A 17,846-nucleotide genomic window follows, 5' to 3' on the forward strand; every position below is an offset into this window, starting at 1 on the left:
GCAACCGTGAGGCTCAAACACAATAACAGATGGGGCAGTCTTGGAAAACCACCGGCCAGGAAGGCGGATGGGGTTATTAAGGTAAATTAGGACATAGGAGGCGGGCACACGGGAGCAGGCTGAGGCCGGGACTGGGGCGTCTGGGGAAGCTTCTCAGAGAAAGGGGTGAACTAAGGGCAAGGAGGAGACACAGCTAAAGGGAAGGGGTTCCCAAGCAGAGGAGGTCAAGGGCAAACTCAGGCTGCAACGAGCTTGTTGTCATTTCATTCCTATGTAGTGGGAGCTAGCGCTGGTTCCTGAGTACGAGGGTGACCGGCGGAGCCGTGGTGAGGTGGCTAAGCCTGAGGGCTCTGGGGCCAGGTTGCCTGGGTTCAAGTCCAGCTCCACTGCTCACTGGCTGCGTGGCCTTGACCTCTCTGTGTCGGCATCGATTAAGTGGGGATGATGAGCAGATGAAATGAGTGCGTTTGTATGATGAACAGAATGAGCGAAAGTTGAGGGCCCCTGCACCCGTGCCATTATTTCCCTGCTGGAGAAACTGGGGCCCAGAAGAGATCAGACTGGAAGGCAGTGCCTGGAACCCCGGTTCAGGGTTTATACCCCCCACACAGCTGTGTGTTAGGAAGACTGAAGCGGAGGCTGCTGGGGGAAGCCCTGCGGCAGGATGGGAGGATCTGAGTTCCCCGGTGCCTGGAGGGCATGGGAGGTGGCCCAAGGCTCACCTGGATGAAGTTCCGCCTCCGGTCAGGCCGCCCCGAGCACAGCCTGCTGCTCCAGATGGCACCCCAGCCCAGCCCTGGGCACACACAGCTGGGGGCTGTGCCCTCCCCCACACGCAGGACCTTCCAAGACCCTCTCCATCGCCAAGTCCTCTCAGGCAGCTTCAGGACGCCACAGCCTAGGAGCTGGTGCGCGCTGGGAAAAACATGGTGGAATGACCCACAGTTCTGGTTTGCCAGGGACCGGGGCATTTCCTGGGGTGCAGGACATTCAGTAATAAGACCTAGAAAGTCTTAGGCAAACAGGGACCGCTGGTCACCCTCATGGCATCAACCTCAGACCTACTGAAAATGCCGATTCCAGAACCATAAGTTCTGCACGCAGAGCTCTTTTAAACCACCTGATGTCCAGTGAAGTCTGAGGACATAGCTAAGGAGGGGTGTCTCAGAAATGCTGGACCTGCCACCCCGCCCAGGGGGCGTGGGGGGACGCAGCGTGAGCTCACGCACTCCTGGGCATCCAGACAGCTCAGGCCTGCCTTTATGAGAGTGATGATGCAGATGGCGCCCCAGGCCACCGGATGTCAGTACTATTCCCCCACCTTACAGATAAGAAAAGGGAGGCTCAGAGACGACAGGCGACTTGCTCAAAGCCACGCAGCTGGTGAGGGACAGAGTCAGGACTCAAGCCAGCTCTGTCCCCACTCCCTTGCAAACTCAAACCCACCCTCTCCCTCCCAGCTCTTAGGACCGCCACCTCTGGGAAAACTAGGCATTTTAGAGCCGGGAAACTGATGGGAAAGGTTCTCTGTCACTGAGAAAAGAAAGGTTGACGAGATGACCACCAAGGTCCCCAACGAGCTGGCCCATGGCAGCAGGGGAGACCAAGGCTCAGAGCGCTCAGGATGCCAGCTGTCCCTCTCTGTTCGGTGAGGTCCCAGATTCCCAGCCCCACCAGCCTCACCAGAAGAACGCCATCCAGGAACTCACTGCCCTTCCTTAATCCTACGTCTTCCTGCCCCTGGACAATGGCGGACGCACACACCCCTTTTACAAAGTCCAGGTAGTAGAGAGTTAAAGATGTGTCTGCCTCCCAGACTCTGCTCTCTGCACAGGCAGGCCAGAGCTGTACACCAAACAGAATTTGTGGGAGACCGAGGGAAGCTGCTTTGTCTAACCAAGGAGGAGGCTCAGAAGCCTCTGTGAGCAGAGCCTGAAAGCCACTCTTCAATGCCAACCTCTCTGGGGCACATATGTGGAAACTGAGCCTCAGGAAGGAGCAGAAATGTGCTCAAGGTGACATAGCAGAGGGTGACGGGACCAGGGTCAGCACTCAGGGTTCCTGCCCCAGGCACCCCAAGCCTCTTCATTCTGTACAACGGCCTCTGCTGAGCTCATGGTGAGCTGTCTGTCCTTCCAACTAGGGACGGCGTTCTCAGTCCTGGCTGCGAGCCAGTGCGTGGCTCATCACGCCTGTGTGTTACCCCGAACAGGGAGAGCAAAACCCCTTCACCAAGCCTGGGCCACCTCCAACTCAGTGGAAAGAAGGAAGATAGGTTTAATCTGCTAGTGATTAGAGATCCCGAGGGGTCTTGATCGTCCTGCAAGGCTCTGCCTCCAGGGAGCCCGCCCTGACTGCTCAGTTCAGTTCAGTTCAGTCGCTCAGTCGTGTCCGACTCTTTGCGACCCCATGAATCGCAGCATGCCAGGCCTCCCTGTCCATCACCAACTCTCGGAGTTCACCGACTCACGTCCATCGAGTCAGTGATGCCATCCAGCCATCTAGCCTGTGTTAATTTCTCTTTTCTCCTCTCCGCCTTCTCCCAGCAGGGCTCACAGGTTTTTCTGCCATCTTGTGGATGGTTTGGGGACACTCGAGGCTGTCTCGAGAGCCAGGGAAGAGACTTAAGATGATGATGGGGGTGGTAATAATGGCAGCAGTTACCATAATTGAATGTTCACGTGCCAGGCATCGCCTACGTGCCCTACATGCACGATCTCAGTAGTGCCCACAGCCCTTTGAAGTGAAGGCCAAAGTGCTCGGGCTGCATTCTGGCCCTGCCTCTCCTCTCTGGCTGTGTAACAGGGGGCAAATGACACAGCCTCTCTGTGCCTCAGTTTCCTCATCTCTGAGACGGGGAGGAAGACAGTACCCACCTCGCCGAACGGATGGAGTATTAGTTAGCGTTAGTCACACGCACTCTAGGGCAGTGACGGGCATGGACCAGGCTCTAGGCACCACTGCTGATATAATTACGACCTTCATTCTACAGATGAAGAAAGAGTGACATGGGAGGTTAAGTGACTTTCCCAAGGTCAGACAGCTCTCAGGAGGCAGAGCCAAGACCGACCACCACGTCCACTGCCTTTCTCCTGTTGACCCACAGTCTGAGCACCCAGGATTGCCGAATCACAGCATCTCCGAGTCGGAAGGGACTTTAGAAGTAATCTGGTCCCGCTTGCTTGCAAGACAAGACTCCTTCCCACAGCACCCCTGCGAGGTGGTCCAGCCTCGGCTAGAATTTCAGGACAGGGTTCTCAGAGGTCAGAGGCCACATCTGCTCGTTCACCACTGTGTCCCCATGCCTAGCACACACTAGACCCTGAAGGAATATTAATACCTGATGAATGTGCCGATGAACAGACTAGGAGCTCCTCCCCATCCCCGAGACGGGCTGGTTATTAGAGGCCCGAGAGTCTCTCATTTGAGGCCAGAGGCTCCCCCCTCCACCCCGTGGCTGTCCCACCCACAGCCTCCTCTGTGAACCCCAAGGATGGCCTATCTATCCACATCACCCCAAGACACTGTTGCCTCTGCCACTCACGGTCCAAGGCTATTCTCCATCCTCTAGAAAGTTCTGCAGGGGAGGAGCCGGTCCCAAGCTTCCTCTGGCAGGTCAAACAAGAGACACAGCTGCCCGACGGGCATGGGGTAAGCAGGGCAGGTGAGTCACCCCCACGGGCATGCAGAGCCGGGGGAGGCGGTGGCACCAGCTGGCACGGGCACCCCTCCTCATCTGGGGCTTCTCTCTGCGTTGGGAGCAACCAAGTCCCCTTCCCAGTCCTCACTGCCCACCCACCCTCAGCCTGCTGCAGACCAGCTCCTCAGCTCCTTTCCTCTAGTGCCCTGGGACCAACCCCATCTCTGCTTCTAAGTTAACTCCAGTTTTTAAAGTCCTGGTTTAAAATGCTGGTTCTCAGGTGGGGGTGACCTTCCCTCCAGGGCACACTGGGCGATGTCCAGAGGTGTTTTTGGCCATCACAAGTGAGGGGTGATCACTGGCATCTGCTGAGAGAGGCCAGAGACACACTGCTTAACATCTCCCAGGGCACAGGCTGGCCCCTCAGCAAGTAATGACCATGCCAACAGCGCTGAGGCTGAGAAACGCAGGCTCGTCTCAGGAGAGCGCGGAGAGCTTCGCGATGGGAAGAGCAGCGCGGTGTGGCTTCTCCTCTCCTACCCCCGGAGTACCTGCGTTCCCCGCTCAGCCTTGGACCTAGGACCCCCGAGGACGCCTGGAGAAATAAAGTAGCTGGCTTCCTGGTGGTTCCCAACGCCCAGCTCCTGAAACCCTGCCAGAACTCTCCTTTTCCACCAGGGGGAGAGAGAGAAGACAGGGACCTCCCCCCAGCCTCTGGCTTTACGGCCACGGCGGTAGCAGGGGCGTAAAGCACCCGGTGCTGCCCTGTAAGCAGCAGGCAGTGGAAAGCAGACACGGCCAGGAACGGCTTTAAGCGCTGGCTTCGCCACTTGGTAGCTGTGTGGTTGACCCAACGGCTTGCTCTGTGGAAATGTGGCCTCCATTTCCACATCCACCAAGCAAAAGAGAGCTAGTAATAAACTCAGCTCCTCGGGTTGTTGTGAAAGTCAAGTTTGGGAGTTAAAGTTCAAGGATTAAATTCAAGAGGCTTGTCAAGCTCTTAGAACAGTGATTGGCACAGAGTAAGTGCTTTGTTGAGTGTAAGTGATTTCTTTTTTTTTTTTTTTTTTACAAAAGGATGGATGCCCCGCTTGCAGAGCTCACAAGCTGGGGGTGCGGGTGCCCCTCTTCCTAGTCTTGTGTGCCCAGTGAGACCCCAGCCCAGCCTGCAGGGTCGTCAGGATGGGGGCAAGTGCCCAGCAGCCTCCGAGGCCCTGAACCAGAGCGACAGGGCCTTTCACCCTCATTTAGTCCCCCACACTTCACGCCCCTGGCTGGGGTCTTGAAGAAGCCCGGCTGAGAAAGGCAAAGACCTCCTTGCACGCCTGGCTGCTGTTCCAAGGCCAAGACTCAGGAGAGGGCAGCCAAGTCAGGAAGCGCCCCAGACGGCCTGCAGGGAGAGTCCGGGGTCGGCACCAGGGGCCCCCAATGCCCACCCCCAGGCTTCTGGCTCTTACCCATAAATGTCCACCAGGGTCTCGACTCCAGCCACACACACGGCACTGGTGGGGTGTTCCAGGGACACGCGCACAATCCTCTGCAGAGACATGCTGGCCTCTACCTGGGCTTGAGCCTCAGATGCCCCTTGGCATGTGGTTTAAAAGACCCTGGCCCCGCCCTGCCAGCCCCAGATGCTAGTTCATTGGCTCCAGTCCCAGAAGCCCCGCCCCTTCCCGGAGCCACGAGCTCAGGATTGGCGGGAAAAAGCCGGGAGTTCGCATATGAACCTGTGGCTCCCACCCAGGCCCGCAGACAGTTAATTTCTCACTTTAAGGGGAGAACGTTAAGTCCCTTAGGTACCTGGCCAGGGCACCAGGACCCTGGAGGGGTCACAGGTGCAGAGTGTTGATCAGGGGACCATTCTCGATTTCCACTCTCAGCCTCTTCACCCTCTTTTTCTGTCTTTTCAGAGACAAGATGTTGTCAGTGGGGAGCTTCTCTGCCGTGCTGGGAAAACTGGTGAAAATGCAGATCCCCAGGTCCAGCCTCCAACTTGATAAGCAGCCTGGCATCTGGAGTCTTGTTTTTTTTTTTGCACCACTTTTCAAGTCTTTATTGAATCTGTTACAATATTGCTTCTGTTTTATGTTTTGGTTTCTGATCCTGAGGCATGTGTGACCTTAGCTCCCCAAGTGGGGGTCAGACCTGCACCCTCTGCCCCAGAAGGTGAAGTCTCAACCACCAGATCCCCAGGGAAGTCCCCTGGAATTTTTGTTTTTTTACAAGCAGCCCTATAGCATTTCTGAACTGAACTGAACTATAGCATTTCAAGGCATTTTGAGGAACACCAGTCTTTTTCTTAAGAGCATGGGTTTTTCAGGCTGGATTGCCGCCCTGCCGCAATTACTTCCTGAGTGACCAGGGGCAAGTCATTTAATTGCTCTGTGCCTCAGTTTGGCATCTGAAAAATGGTCATTGTGAGGGTTAATGGGGACAACGTGAGAAGAGCTCTAGTGTGGAGCTCAGCATTATTTTATTATGGGTGTTGTTGTTATTGTTATCATTATTATTATTAGATGCAAAAAGCTTCTGGAAACACCCTCTGGCCAGGAGGAGCATAGAAGGTCAGAGCAGGAAGTCTCCCACTTGTCAGGTGGGGAGACTGAGACCGGGGAGGGCATTTGGCCGCCTGACACGGTGGGAGCAAGGTCTCTGGGAGAGGAGTCTTGGGCTGGGACCCAGGCTCCACCAGGCGCCGGCTATGTAGCCCTGGGGCTTTGTCCCCTCGTGGTGCCCTCATCCGTGGACAATGCGGCTAGGCCCCAGCCCAGCAGAGATAATAGCAGACACACCCTGCCCAGGGAGGCCCAGAAGGTGCTGAACAGAAGTTTCCTCCCTCCTCCCTGGTGATGCTAACAGTTTGGGGCAGGGTGGGGACAGGATCTGACCCCGAGTCCCCGGCTGGGGCTGTTTGCACAAGTTCCAGGATCTCAGCAAGTCTAAGACGGGTGCTCCGGTGCCCCACGCGGTCTGCAGAGGGTGTTCTTCGCAAGGAGAGAGGCTGGTTCCAGTGACAGCTTCGCCTTTCGGGCTGTAAAATGGCTCGGGGGCTGAGCCTGCTCTGGCAGCAGTCAGAGCTCAGGAGGAAACGCCGGGCAGGAGACTTAGCCTGTCTGTGGACAGTTGGGAAACAGACGCACAAACCACGGCATCCCTCTGGGCCTGGCCCGCTGTGCAGGGACAGGACCAGCCTCCTGATCAGAGCCCCGGATCTCTGTACGTGGAGGTGGACCCCTGCTTCCCCTCCCCCCAGAGAACGCATGCCAGCTTTTAGAAGGAGATCTGTGGTTTAGTCAGACTAAAGTGTCTATGACTGACAGGCAGCCAGTTTTTGCTTTTTAGTCCACAACAAACCTCAAATAAGGTGAATGAGTGAGCGAGTGTCAAAGGAGCATTTCAAGGCAGCACCAAGGATGTAGGATACCTTCAGGCCTCCGAAATCAGACCACTGAGGCCAGGTAGCTTAGTAGGTTTCGAGGCAGGAATGAAAGGGAATCACAGTGGCTTGTGGCCCTGAACATCAGTCCTGCTGGGGACTGTCCCACGCTGCGGACAGACCCCCCCAACCCTCTACCTTCTCTGAGAGAGGAAGCAGACAGCCCAGGGAAGGGAGAGGGATTAAGAGATAGGATCCACCCTCCTCTGATAACCGTCTTAGCAAAGCAGGAAGCCTTAGGGCAACGGTCATGTGCCGGCCATTCTGCTGTGTCAGCCTGCCTGCCTGGCACTAGGGGCTCTCCCAGCTGGGTAGGAGCTGCCCATGGCCAGTGGAAGTTGAGCCAAGGAGCTGATAGCATAGTGGGGGGAACTGAAAACAGCCCTCCCCGCCCCCGCCCACAACCTCCACCATACTGACTTCCCCCGCCTCCTGCTCACGGCCCAGAGAACAGAAGCAAAGAGACAGGCCAAGGAAGACATGCGTGTTGACATTTTTATTCATCAGAAGGAAGGTGACCGGTCACCTGGAACATTCTCAGAGGGAGCAGCCGTTCCAGAGCTCCCGGCCCGCCCCGCCCTCCCCGTCCCTCATAACGCCCACTCCCCTCCCGCCAGCGGCCCTTACCCCGAACCCTGGCTGCACACCTTTGGCAACTGAAGAGCCGCCTTCCCCTCTTGGCTCAGCCCAGGGACATCAGGATGGTGAGCGGAAGGCGCCCAGGTTAGACCAGGGCGTGCAAATCGGGTTCCGCGGAGCCTCCTGGAGGGGCAGGAACCAGGCACCCCGCCCCGCCCCCGAAACCAGAGCCGCTCGGTTTTCATCAATTTCACAGGCCAATATCTGTGGTCGAGGCGCCTCTGATGGCCAAGTGGTCCGTGGTTAAGAGGGTTTAAAGGGCAGGAGGCTCGGTCTGAGTCTCAGCGGGAACCAGGGGCTCAGAGCTTGGAGGCTGGCCCCAGAGACTGGGGGGAGGAAGGCAGGCGGGTTCCCCCTGCCCCTGCTTGTCGCGGGAGGCCCCCAGCCCTGTGCGCCGCCGGCTTGCCTGTGCCCGTCTCGGTGCCCTCACCCGGGGCCAGGCTGCCAGCTCCCCGTGGCAGCTCCGCCTTCCCTCCCGGGGGTGGGGGGCGCACACAGGGCCCTTCCTCACAGGTGGAACCCAAGTCGCATGCCGGGTGGCAGAGCTGCTGGGAAAGACTGGGCGAGCCTTCCCTCCCACTGCCTGCAGAGCGAGGGGAATAATTAAGGGCTATTAAAGGAAATTAAACCGCACCCGCAGAGATAACCTAATGGTCCCTCCCACCCTCTCTGACATCGGGGCCTCCCCTCCTTGCTGGGTCTGGATCAGCCAGGCCTGATCTCACTCGGAGCCCAGACTTCAAAGCCTGGGAGGCTGTGGGGGCGGAAGCAGGTCCCCCTCCCGCCCGGCCTGCCTCCTCGCCCTGGCCTCTCCGTGTTGTCTGAGCCAGATAATTAAAGGCTTTCCAAACAGGAAACAAGCGCCCTTCTGAGGATGGAGGCAGGCATTAACAGGGGTTTTGATGCCTTTTCTTTTTAAAACAGGCCCAGGGACACCGAGTTTTCCTGTCCTGATTTGCCTGTGTAAATATGGCTGAGGAATGCCGGGAAGTTACAGCCTGGGGGTCTGCTGCAGGAGACAGTAGCTGGTAAAGGAAAGAGGGGCCCCAAGTCCCTCTTCCTGGTCTTACTTGAGTCACAGGTGGCCTAGAGACCCAGGGCCCAGGCCCTGTGGGCCCCATTCTTGGTGCAAACACGGAGGGAATCATCTCAGAACCGAGGTGGGCAACTGAAGTTGAGGCACCCCCGAGGGCACGCGTGACCACCCCGGACCGTGCTAAGGCTGCTGACCGTCTCCAGAATCTCTGGGAGCCATGGGTGGGGAAGAGGCAAGGGGGCGAGGAGGGCCATCCTTCTCGAGCTGAGTGGCGGTGACCCTCCCTGTATCCTGGTACCCGTGGTGACTAGCACGCTTGGGGGCGCTTGCGGGGGGGTGCACACGGCCCCCCGAGGATGGCGGCCAGGTGGAGGCTCTTCACGCTGGCTGGCTTCCCTGGCGGGGGGTCGGGAGGACGCCGGGCGGGCTGGCTCAGGGCACCACGTGCCACCACTTGAAGGGGAAGGGCTTCCGGCGCACGTTGGTGCCGCAGTGGATCTCCCCGAGCAGCTTGTGGTAGGCTAAGTAGTCGTCGATGAAGGTGCAGTGGAGGCCCAGCGGCTCCAGCAGGGACCGCACCTCCTCCTCCAGGCAGCAGCGGCCGTTGATGATGGGCCCGAAGGGCTTGGGGATGCCCAGGTGCCAGCCTAAGACCACCATGTTCACCTGCGGGGAGGGGGCGAGAAAGAGGCCTTGCTGCCGGGGCCGCGCTACACCTGGGCCCCTTCTTGGTCCAGGTTTGGGCAGACCCACCCCCAGGGCCTGCTCGTCTCCTCTCTCATCCCTGGGCACCAAGGGTGGCCCTCAGAACTAGGGCCTCTGGAAGCAGCAAAGATACAGATGCATAGTTGGAAGAGAGGGTTGATAACAGGCAGGGTTTGATCCCTGGTCAGGGAACTAAGATCCCACATGCCACGCGGCATGGCCCAAAACTAAAAAGTAATGATGATAACAGGCAGGGCTGCCAGTAACATACGTGGTAACGTCACACCAGTAAAAGTCACCCTTCCTCCAACACTTTCCTTGTATCAGAAGATTAGATAACAGTTCTGTTAGAACAAGACTTGACCATCATCTGCCAGAAAACTTGTCGAGCAGAAGTGCCCATCTACAGGTGCATGGGTCACAGGTGTGCAGCGTCTGTGCAGAACACACCGTGCTCGGCCGTTCCTGGAGCCCTGATCATGGCTACCGTTTCCTGAGCATGCTCCAGGTGCCAGGTAGCATCAGTAAACCTCACAGCCTCGCTGCGAGGCCATGCCTTGGACAGGTTAATAAGGGCACACAACCAGAGGACGGGGAGACTGAATTGTGACTCAGGTCTGACTTATGCCGACGCCGCACTCCCTTCCCTCTGCCAGAGCACAGCGCTGCGGCTGCCGGGGCACAGAGAGGTGGGGGCAAGGGGGCAGCTGTGTTTGTCTCCCTGGAGGGGGCCCTAATGAGGGGAAGGGAAGTCTGCCCGTTGCAAGCAGCGGAGGCTTCTCAGAGGCTTCTCAGAGGGTCTGGCCCCAACGGCCGGCCCGAGGAGCTGTCCGTGGTGTTCAGAGGGACACTGGCTCGCTGGGTCATCTCAGGGTCGGGTGGGCGGTCTGACGCACGCCTCGTCCCTGGCCCCACTCCCTCCAGCCTGCCCTGCAGGGCCATCTGCTGCCGGGACCAATGTGGAGCTGGGAGGTCCGGCGGCGTCAGTCCCATGGCCTTGCCCTGCGCTGCCTTGCTGCCCGCTAATGGGCCGGAACATCAGGGATGGAAGGGGGGCATGCAGAGGGGCACAGTGCGGGGGGAAGACCCGAGGCTGGCATTCAGGGATGCGGCCAGCCCGGCCCTGCTCCCCGAGGACTCGGGGGACAGCAGGCCGATCCATCTGCTCCCTGGAGACCCCAGGCAATGACCTCTGTGCTCCAACAGGCTCTCTCTGCGTCTGACAAACGGGGGTTAACCGAGCGTTCCCTGAGAGTCCTCCGGTGTGGACACACCGGGGTCCTCTAGCTGGGTCTGTCCTGCAGCCGGAAGATGCCCATAAAGGGCGGCGTTTCGGAGAGGGGGCTCCCAGCAGGTGTGGACAAGGCTGCAACCCAGGGAGGGCGACCACGGCTGTGGGCGCCCCCCTCCAGCCTCAGCAGAGCCGGAGCCAGGCCGACCTCTGGGGCTGAGATGCCTGGTGCAGTGGCATTAGCCACAGGTGGTGCTGACTGAGTAGAAATTTGCTCTTCAGTCGCACTGGCCACATTTGAAGCGCTCAGAAGCCACATGTGGCGGCTTCCACGTCACGCTGGCGTAGAAGGCTGCCGTCGCCCGAGAAGGCTCTGACGGCAGCGCCTCAGAGCAGCGGTTCTCAGCCGGGCCGGCGTTGCCTTTCGGGGAGCGTTTCGAGCATCCTACGGTTCACAGGACATCCCCCACCCCCAGCAGACGGAACCTTCAGCTCCGGATATCAGCAGAACCGAGGGTGTGAAGGAGCCCACAGCGAGGGGTGAGGAGTGAACGCGTCCTGCCTGAATCCAATCAGGACCTCACGATTCACGCCCCATCCTTGGCTTGTCCAGCGACAGGGATTCGAGCTAGAGCCCCCAGGCTGAAGGGGGAGGGTCTCCCGTCCTGGGAGCCCCTACTCGCTGTTGCCAATGCCTCCACATCCTTTCCCAGGGGGTTGAGGGGCACTCTGGGCAGCAGGGGCCCCAGCCGTGAGATCCCAGTGGCTCATCTGCTGCTCAGCTGCCCGCGTTACTGACAGCCAGGCTGCCCCTGGGGAGCAGGACAGGCAACCAAGGCACCCGAGCAAAAGCTTGGAGCACTGGACCCAAACCAGGCTCCCGCTCTCCATTTTCAGGGGAAAAGTGCTCCATCCTGGGGCCACCCTGGGCACCACAGGGTGTCTGGCTGTCTGTGGCCTCCACCCACCAGATGCTGTGGCATCCTCCTCGTGGAGCAGAGTGCCCCGAGGCAGGCAAAGTCACCCTGGTGGGAACCTGTGATGAAGATGCTCTCTATCTGCCCCCAAAGGTGAGTCCTGCAGAGGCCCTCGGACAGGGAGGGCTTCTCCCCCGGACCCCCGACTGGCCGCCCACCAGGACTCCCGGGCCCCCAGGGCAGAAGGAACCCCACCTCCCTTGGCACCCTCACCATGTCGGGGAAGAAGGCTTCTGCATGGGCATCCTTCAGGGAGAACAGCTGCGGGATGTCCACAATGTCCTGCTCGGTGAGGCCCAGCTCCCGCTTCAGCACCTCCCGGTTCCAGTCGATGCACCTCTGGGGGGTGAGGGGAGAGGCCCCAGAGCCCAGGGAGCCGGGAAGGGGCAGCGTCAGCTGAGCCCTTTAGCTCAGGCCACCCCCACGCAGGCCCCCTGCGCCCTTCAGCTGGTGTGAGCCTCACGACAGCTTTCTGCCACTGCTACCCCGGATGGGACACTGAGGCTCGAGAGACCTGCCCAAGGGCACAGAGCGAGGAAGGAGTGGGCCTGGGGTTTGCACCCCAGCGCTTTCTGGTTCCTTGAGTGCCTGCTGCCACCCCCCCGGCCACTCACGCTCTCGCCCTGCTCAGCGGACAGGGGAGAAGCGGGCCTCTTCGCACTGACTGCGTGGACTCTGCCAGGCCTGCCCCGGGCACACTCAGGCATGGGCCCCCCACTCCTGGGGCCTCCTCCCACCCCATCTCCTCATTAAGTCTCCCGGACCCCCACCTTCCCACCCCTCACCCCTGCAGACCCCCACCTCTCCCGTCTCACAACACTTCTCGGGGGAGTCAACATTACTCCATAGAAGCCCATCGTTTCCCCAGAATGGACCAAGACCTCCCCCGTCACACTAGCACGACGGTGTCTGTTCCATCAGACTGTGGGTCCCAAGAGAGAGGCCCTGCCCTGCCCACAGGCCTCAGCAGCCCCAGGAGAGTCCCCACCCCAGCGGTTCCCGGGGCTGCTCCCCCCTCCACTCCCCTCACCTGTGCGTAGAGGTTGTCATTCCTGAGACGCCTGTCGGCCAGCATCTCGTTGATGCTTCTCTTCACCTGGTGCTCTAAGCCTGCAAGAGAAGCAAGACTGTAGCCGGCTCAGCGAGCACGGCCTCGGGCCGCCTGGGGCCTGGGCTAAACAACCGGGGCCACAAGCTTCCACCCCAGCCCCAGGGTCTGAAGCTAGAACAGAGGAAACCAGGAACTGGAAACCCTGATGGGGCTAAGGTTTGGCATTATAGGGGACTGGAATGCAAAAGTAGGAAGTCAAGAAACACCTGGAGTAACAGGCAAATTTGGCCTTGGAGTATGGAATGAAGCAGGGCAAAGACTAATAGAGTTTTGCCAAGAGAACGCACTGGTCATAGCAAACACCCTCTTCCAACACAACAGAAGACTCTATACATGGACATCACCAGATGGTCAACACCAACATCAGATTGATTATATTCTTTGCAGCCAAAGATGGAGAAGCTCTATACAGTCAACAAAAACAAGACCGGGAGCTGACTGTCGCTCAGATCATGAACTCCTTATTGCCAAATTCAGATTTAAATTAAAGAAAGTAAGGAAAACCACTAGACCATTCAGGTATGACCTAAATCAAATCCCTTATGATTATACAGTGGAAGTGAGAAATAGATTTAAAGGACTAGATCTGATAGATAGAGCGCCTAATGAACTGTGGACGGAGGTTCGTGACATTGTACAGGAGACAGGGATCAAGACCATCCCCATGGAAGAGAAATGCAAAAAAGCAAAATGGCTGTCTGAGGAGGCCTTACACATAGCTGTGAAAAGAAGAGAAGTGAAAAGCAAAGGAGAAAAGGAAAGATATAAGCATCTGAATGCAGAGTTCCAAAGAATAGCAAGAAGAGATAAGAAAGCCTTCCTCAGCAATCAGTGCAAAGAAATAGAGGAAAACAACAGAATGAGAAAGAGTAGAGATCTCTTCAAGAAAATTAGAGATATCAAGGGAACATTTCATGCAAAGATGGGCTCGATAAAGGACAGAAATGGTATGGACCTACAGAAGCAGAAGATATCAAGAAGAGATGGCAAGAATACACAGAAGAACTGTACAAAAAAGATCTTCATGACCCAGATAATCACGATGGTATGATCACTGACCTAGAGCCAGACACCCTGGAATGTGAAGTCAAGTGGGCCTTAGAAAGCATCACTATGAACAAAGCTAGCGGAAGTGATGGAATTCCAGTTGAGCTATTTCAAATCTTGGAAGATGATGCTGTGAAAGTGCTGCACTCAATATGCCAGCAAATTTGGAAAACTCAGCAGTGGCCACAGGACTGGAAAAGGTCAGTTTTCATTCCAATCCCAAAGAAAGGCAATGCCAAAGAATGCTCAAACTACTGCACAATTGCACTCATCTCACACGCTAGTAAAGTAATGCTCAAAATTCTCCAAGCCAGGCTTCAGAAATACATGAACCGTGAACTTCCAGATGTTTAACCTGGTTTTAGAAAAGGCAGAGGAATCAGAGATCAAATTGCCAACAACTGCTGGATCATCAAAAAGGCAAGAGAGTTCCAGAAAAACATCTATTTCTGCTTTATTGACTATGCCAAAGCCTTTGACTGTGAGGATCACAATAAACTGGAAAATTCTGAAAGAGATGGGAATACCAGACCACCTGACCTGCCTCTTAAGAAACCTATATGCAGGTCAGGAAGCAACAGTTAGAACTGGACATGGAACAACAGACTGGTTCCAAATAGGGAAAGGAGTACATCAAGACTGTATATTGTCACCCTGCTTATTTAACTTATATGCAGAGTACATCACGAGAAATGCTGGACTGGAAGAAGCACAAGCTGGAATCAAGATTGCCAGAAGAAATATCAATAACCTCAGATATGCAGATGACACCACCCTTATGGCAGAAAGTGAAAAGGAACTAAAGAGCCTCTTGAAGAAAGTGAAGGTGGAAAGTGAAAAAGTTGGCTTAAAGCTCAACATTCAGAAAACGAAGATCATGGCATCTGGTCCCATCACTTCATGGGAAATAGATGGGGAAACAGTAGAAACAGTGTCAGACTTTATTTTTCTGGGCTCCAAAATCACTGCAGATGGTGACTGCAGCCATGAAATTAAAAGACGCTTACTCCTTGGAAGGAAAGTTATGACCAACCTAGATAGCATATTCAAAAGCAGAGATATTACTTTGCCAACAAAGGTCCATCTAGTCAAGGCTATGGTTTTACCAGTGGTCGTGTATGGATGTGAGAGTTGGACTGTGAAGAAAGCTGAGCGCCGAAGAATTGATACTTTTGGACTGTGGTATTGGAGAAGACTCTTGAGAGTCCCTTGGACTGCAAGGAGATTCAACCTGTCCATTCTGAAGGAGACCAGTCCTGAGTATTCATTGGAAGAACTGATGCTGAGGCTGAAACTCCAGTAATTTGGCCACCTCATGCGAAGGGTTGACTCACTGGAAAAGACTCTGATGCTGGGAGGGATTGGAGGCAGGAGGAGAAGGGGACGCCAGAGGATGAGATGGCTGGATGGCATCACTGACTCTATGGACATGAGTTTGAGTGAACTCCGGGAGTTGGTGATGGACAGGGAGGCCTGGCGTGCTGCGATTCATGGGGTTGCAAAGAGTCGGACACAACTGAGTGACTGAACTGAACTGAAATCCTGGTGATGGATTATAAGCTCCTTGGGAGAGGACTCCTGAGCTCATGGAGGCCCTAAATAATTGCAGTGTGTGCATGCTAAGTCGCTTCAGTCCTGTCCAACTCTTTGGGACCCTATGGGCTATAGCCCGCCAGGCTCCTCTGTCCATGGGATTCTTCAGACCAGAATACCGGAGTGAGTTGCCATGCCCTCCTCCAGGGGATCCTCCCAACCCAGGGATCGAGCCCATGGTTCTTACGTCTCCTACGTTGGCAGGCAGGTTCTTTACCGCTAGTGCCCCCTGGAAGCCTAGTAATTACAATACAGCTACTCATTGGAAAAGACTCTGATGCTGGGAGGGATTGCGGGCAGGAGGAGAAGGGGATGACAGAGGATGAGATGGCTGGATGGCATCACCAACTCGATGGACAGAGTCTGAGTGAACTCCGGGAGTTGATGATGGACAGGGAGGCCTGGCGTGCTGCAATTCATGGGGTCGCAAAGAGTTGGACACGACTGAGCGACTGAACTGAACTGAACCATTATTGAACACCCACTGTGCTCTGGGACTCCTATTATATTTATTATTGATTGATCATTCCAGCAATGCTGGATCAGGTTGGTTATCACAGCGCATTCAGAAAGAGGAAACAGAGGCCCTGGGAGGTTCAGAACGCACCCTTGATCCCAGAGTCAGCAGGCGGAGGCTGGGCTCTGGATCCAAACCTGCCCTTGCGGAAGGCTGCGCCACATGCCTTCCAGTGCTGCACGCCCCAGGTGAGAACACTGAGCTCCATGGTGGGGAAGGCGGGGATGCTGAGGGAGCCAGCTAGGTCTGTAGAGGGGGCTCCACAGAGAGGCCCTGAGCACCCTCCTGGCTCTGCACCTCTTCCCCTCCCTGCTGCATAACCCTGGGCAAGCCTTCTCCTCTCTGAGCCTCAGTTTCCTCCTCCGTGGAAGGGGATACAGAGAAGAGGTCGGATGATCTGATTGGGCAAGCGGGCGGAAGTGTCTGCAGACAGGCATGAGGGAGGGCCCATAGCTTCCTGCTTCTTTCTCCTCTTGGGCGGTGGCCAGGAGCAGCCCCGCACTGGAGGGGGCCGCTGTGCCTGGGGCAAGCCGCGGGCCGTTGGCTTCCATCCCTGGCCCAAGCAAGGGAAAGCCCTCATCTTTGGCTCCCATAAGGATGTTGGGAAGATCAGTGATGAACTCTGAGCTGAGAGCTGGCAGACAAAGGGCCTGTAAGCGCAGCCTGGCCATGATGGGCATCAGTGGTGCCCAGGGCTGGCAGCCAGAGGGCAGGATCTGGTGGGGTAATGGGCTCACTGGCACTCACCGTCAAACTGGGCTGCTTCCCCATAGCCCTCCTCTTTCTTCTTTTGGAACAGTTTGAGGCACGCGCTGGGGCTGGCCAGGAGAAGCCGGAAACCCTGGCACGGAGGAGGAGGAGTGGCTCAGTGGACAGGCACCCCCCGAGGCACGCGCCCCCGACTCAGGAGGGGCTTGGGTTCCCAGGCCACACTGCACGTGGCGGTCCCCCGTCCATCTCCCCCACCAGCCACAGGCCTGTCCGAAGTTCCGATCCTCCAAGCCACGCCACACTTCCAGACATTTGTCCGTGACCTTCTCCTCGCCTGGAAGCCCTTCCCCATTTTGCCCACCAAGAAACTTGACCACTGGTCACTAGGAGGCCTCCCCTCCCGGCTGCCTGCCCCCCGTGGGCTGTGCCCTCCTTGGTCACCTCTGGAAGGAAGTGAGTGTCTGACATGTTGGTCCAGTGCCCGCCATCTGGAAGTCTCACCCTGCTAGTTAACTACCCTTCTGAGCCTCGGTTTCTCCATCTATAAAATGGGGGCAATGATCATAGTGCCCTCTTCTTGGGTTGCTAGAGGATTCAACACGTTAAGACATGCACACCTAATACGTGCTCGGTAAATGTTACCAATTATTACCAGTGTCATTCCTGGGTCTTGGCTGAGAGGTTTGGATCAGAGCAGATACCCAGTAAGTGTGAAAATGGGTACACGAATCATCAGAATATGAGTGCCCTGCCGACCCGGGCTCTGACCTCCTCCAGGAAGCCCGCCCGGATGCACACCGCCTGGCCCAAAGGGCATCTGACCCCAGGCTTTCTGTGGACGGAGGTCATGACCCAGTGTCAGGTGGCCTCGCCCTCTCCCGCCCCATCGGATCAGGGTGGGGCAGGGTGGCTGAGGCAGGAGGAGGGGGGACTTACCTTTTGGTCGGAGGTGGGAACAAAGCTGAGGAACTCGTCCACGTGGCCCACAGAGAGCCAGTCGGAGTAGACCTCCACGGGCGCCTGCACCTGCTGGGCACCCAGGAAGCCACGTACCACCTTGGCCATGCGCCGCCCGCCAGACCTGCTGGGGGAGAGTGCAGGGTGCCCTCGCGCCCGCCGTGTGCCAGCGCACTGCAGGCCCTTCCCAAGCCCTTCCCAGGCCTCCGTCAGCGCTCTGAATGGGCCTCTTCAGTCCCCGCATCC

General features: G+C 57.0%; 3 protein-coding genes across 3 annotated transcripts in view; all 3 read right to left on the bottom strand.

Moving 5' to 3' along the window:
- The window catches only part of PADI3 (peptidyl arginine deiminase 3), a 30,219-nt gene extending 25,004 nt beyond the window's left edge, over positions 1-5,215 (bottom strand). Inside the window, exon 1 of the mRNA XM_055574330.1 lies at positions 5,098-5,215. Within this exon, the coding sequence (XP_055430305.1) occupies positions 5,098-5,189 (92 nt within the window). The 5' untranslated portion in view covers positions 5,190-5,215. The remainder of the gene's footprint in view (positions 1-5,097) is intronic.
- Positions 1-17,846, bottom strand: part of PADI6 (peptidyl arginine deiminase 6) — a 207,547-nt gene that overhangs the window by 117,950 nt on the left and 71,751 nt on the right. The window lies entirely within an intron of this gene.
- Positions 8,483-17,846, bottom strand: part of LOC129647135 (protein-arginine deiminase type-1) — a 41,923-nt gene continuing 32,559 nt past the window's right edge. The window contains exons 12-16 of the mRNA XM_055574331.1: positions 17,580-17,724; positions 16,680-16,773; positions 12,695-12,774; positions 11,878-12,003; positions 8,483-9,417 (exon numbers count right to left, since the gene is read on the bottom strand). Coding sequence (XP_055430306.1) covers positions 9,184-9,417; positions 11,878-12,003; positions 12,695-12,774; positions 16,680-16,773; positions 17,580-17,724 — 679 coding nt within the window. The 3' untranslated portion in view covers positions 8,483-9,183. The remainder of the gene's footprint in view (positions 9,418-11,877; positions 12,004-12,694; positions 12,775-16,679; positions 16,774-17,579; positions 17,725-17,846) is intronic.

The sequence above is a fragment of the Bubalus kerabau genome, chromosome 3, assembly GCF_029407905.1.
Source record: "Bubalus kerabau isolate K-KA32 ecotype Philippines breed swamp buffalo chromosome 3, PCC_UOA_SB_1v2, whole genome shotgun sequence".
Classification (NCBI taxonomy): domain Eukaryota; kingdom Metazoa; phylum Chordata; class Mammalia; order Artiodactyla; family Bovidae; genus Bubalus; species Bubalus kerabau.